This window comes from Austrofundulus limnaeus, unplaced genomic scaffold (assembly GCF_001266775.1).
Source record: "Austrofundulus limnaeus strain Quisiro unplaced genomic scaffold, Austrofundulus_limnaeus-1.0 Scaffold2250, whole genome shotgun sequence".
In the NCBI taxonomy this organism is placed as follows: Eukaryota; Metazoa; Chordata; class Actinopteri; order Cyprinodontiformes; family Rivulidae; genus Austrofundulus; species Austrofundulus limnaeus.
In genome coordinates, this window is record NW_013954652.1 from 23556 (window position 1) to 26581 (window position 3026).

Here is a 3026-nt window from a genome sequence, read left to right on the forward strand (position 1 = left end):
ACTTTAAAACAGAAAAGAAAAAATGCTTTGTTCATATTCACACTTACATTAATATTTCTGTATGAAACATATTAAAATACAGTTAGTTTGTCCAGTACATATTTTTCTTACATTATATCAAATTTTGAACCTTTTCTTTTTTCGGGCAGGTAACCTTTCATGTGGGGCAGGTAACATCTGATGTCACTAGCCCAACACGGCAGTAAAATAAAAAATTGTCGAACCCTGCTCCAAGGACAAAACAAAATGTATTCAACAGCTAAAAAAGTAGATTTTGCACGAAATGTCCTCTTTAAAYCTGATCTGTTTTTACAGCCTTGCTTGATGCAACTTTAGTGGCGTTCATTGCTATGTTCACACTGCYTGTCTTAATTATCACTTCTGATTTTTGGAAAAAAATTCATTTTTAGGAAAGACTATTCACATTGTATTTTAAACGTGACTTCCATCGGACATTACTGTACGTTTCTGCAGATTTTCAGTCATCCAGGACATGGAAAAATTAAAAGAACAAAGACAAAGCAACTAGACTTACGTTCTGTAGCTGAAGATGTGGAGCTACGAGCTTTAAACTGCACGACTCCAGGTTAGTATCATTATTACTGTATCAGTTTGCTCACCCCCACCTCACAGATGTGAAAGTCAGATGAAATGTGACACGAGTMTTCAGACTGCAGTTGCACTGAAAGCATCAGATACGTATCCACAGGACCACATACTGAAAAAGTCTGGGTTGGATTTGAAAATAAAATCAGATTTGTCACCATCAGGCTGTCATGAAAAAAATTTAATAAGGGTCCCGTAGGGCAAAAATATATTTAAAAAATCTGATTTGTCTAAAGTGTGAACATAGCCTGGTCTGGTTTCAGCTTTAGTTTTGTGAGATGTTGAGGTACAAGATCTCATTACAGCCCTACTAAAAAAACATAACAAAAAAGAAAACAAAACAAAAGAATTAGTCCAGTGAACTAAAAACTCTAAAGGTATCCAGTTTAAAGAAGTCAGGCTTTACTAATGAGAAACTTACCATGCTGTATCRTCCATGAAGATACCTTCTCTTTCCAGCTGCATGAACAGCTCCCCACCTGTCATCACCACAAACAAACACTGTTATTCAAATGTTACATAGATAATATTCAGTTTTCACTGACCTTTTTACACTTTCTAATGCACATGAAAAAAACTTAGGCACRGTWTTCCAAAACTGCTATTTTTATAAACTGAGCTCAGCTGAGACATAAGGTAAATACTGTAAGAACATTTAGACTGAGAGTATTTCAAAGACCTGGACAAAATGTGCATTGATACTGTAAAAAGGTCTGTGGACTTCACTGTGGGGTACTTAATGTGTGATTAAACGATGCTCACCACTCAGATACTCTAAAAGGAGGTAGAGCTTCCCTCCTGTCTGGAAGGCYTAGATGAGGTCAACAATAAAAGGATGCTTCACTTCCTCCAAAACACTCCTCTCAGCTTTGGTGTGTGCCGTGTCCTTCGCATTCCGCACAATCATTGCCTGGCAAAGAGGTAGAAAAGCAAAGGGCTAAAACATCCCAGTGACAAAGTTAATTCCTTTAGCCGACATTAAAACTTCCACATCAAGAGTTTAGATAGAGGGGTTATAAAGAAGTCAACATATATGATCAGTGGAAAAAACTTTAGGCTCCACAAAACAAAGGGCCTAAATGCCTCTGCATTCTCCGTAAGAAGTCGAACAGTTGATGCACAGTCACGTGGGTTTTTAGGCGTACGTTTTCGTACACACTAGGGATGTAAGAAAATATCGATACACTGAAATATCACGATATTTCATTTCCRGATACTGTATCGATATTCTAAAGRCCTGTATCGATTTTTTATTAAGGTTTAAAATGTCAACRTTCCTGCCAGCCGTTCATTTTTATGTTGTAGTTCAGCCTCTGACCACTAGTTGGCAGCAGTGAGCCAGACATTTGGCTACGCTACCTCTTGAACGCCAGAGAGTAAGGGTAGCATTAGCATTGTAAGTAAACATTAGCTTCATGCTCCGATAGCTGAATCTGACAGGAAAAGACCGACACCCTCTGCCTTCTAAGCTGAGGGAAGTTTACGAACAGATATTCTTGCCAGTAAAATTCTTGCCCTAGTACACACCTTTCAACAGTCCCTGAGTCACACCGCGCCGAACTCCTGGTAAACCCCTCCCACTATGGTATATGTCACTACAGGGGGTTTCCTCCTGCTGGAGTCTAGTACAATGCGAAAAAAATAAAAATAAAAAGGCCGACACCCAGCACCCGACGTTATTTATGCACAAATCCGTCACGGTTAAAGCTCCAAACTTTTTATCAGTTAGAATTCACCTTGCACAGTGTGTTTTTGGCCGTTAGACTATCTTTAAATTGCTGCTTCCTGGTACAACAGTCAGCTCTGGAAGTGAGTCGCTTTTTTTTAAAGKAAAATGTGGTGTCTGAGCGCTTTCAGCATGAACAAACACTCCCACGAACTTCTGACCAATCACACAATAAGTTCTTATGTGGAGGGGGTAAAAAGTTCTGTCGGCATGTTGTGTCAAGAAGCTGCTGAAATGTCCACAATGCGAACAAAATGACGCAATTTTCATCATGAAACTGCGACAATCCGAACCCATTTCGGCAGTTCGAAGGGAGTATGCAGAGACCTTAACCAGGGCCGGATTTAAGTGGATATGAGCCCCTGGGCTTGAGCCAATAATAGGCCCCTCAAGCACACACGCGCACACACACACACACACACACACACACACACACACACACACCAAATATATGTATATACTGTAAATGTCAGATTTCTATTCTATGTTCTAAACTATAGACCTTCATGAAGCTCTAAAGCTCCCACTCCAAACATTTTCAACTACAAATCCTCCCTGATGTGAAGAGAAACATCTAGTTTCAAAACAGAAGTCCAGTTAAAAAATATTGTTTTTTAATGCCTCTAACCTCATTAAAAGCTTCATCCTGACATTTAGTTTATAGTTGTCTTTATTTAGATGAACTATTTTAAGT

The 3026-nt window shown here is 39.0% G+C and overlaps 1 protein-coding gene across 1 annotated transcript in view; it reads right to left on the reverse strand.

Annotated features, from left to right (window-relative positions):
• The window catches only part of LOC106537330 (ribosomal protein S6 kinase beta-1-like), a gene marked incomplete in the record, with an annotated part of 21508 nt that overhangs the window by 13433 nt on the left and 5049 nt on the right, over positions 1-3026 (reverse strand). The window contains 2 exon segments of the mRNA XM_014034715.1: positions 1028-1085; positions 1369-1516. Coding sequence (XP_013890169.1) covers positions 1028-1085; positions 1369-1516 — 206 coding nt within the window.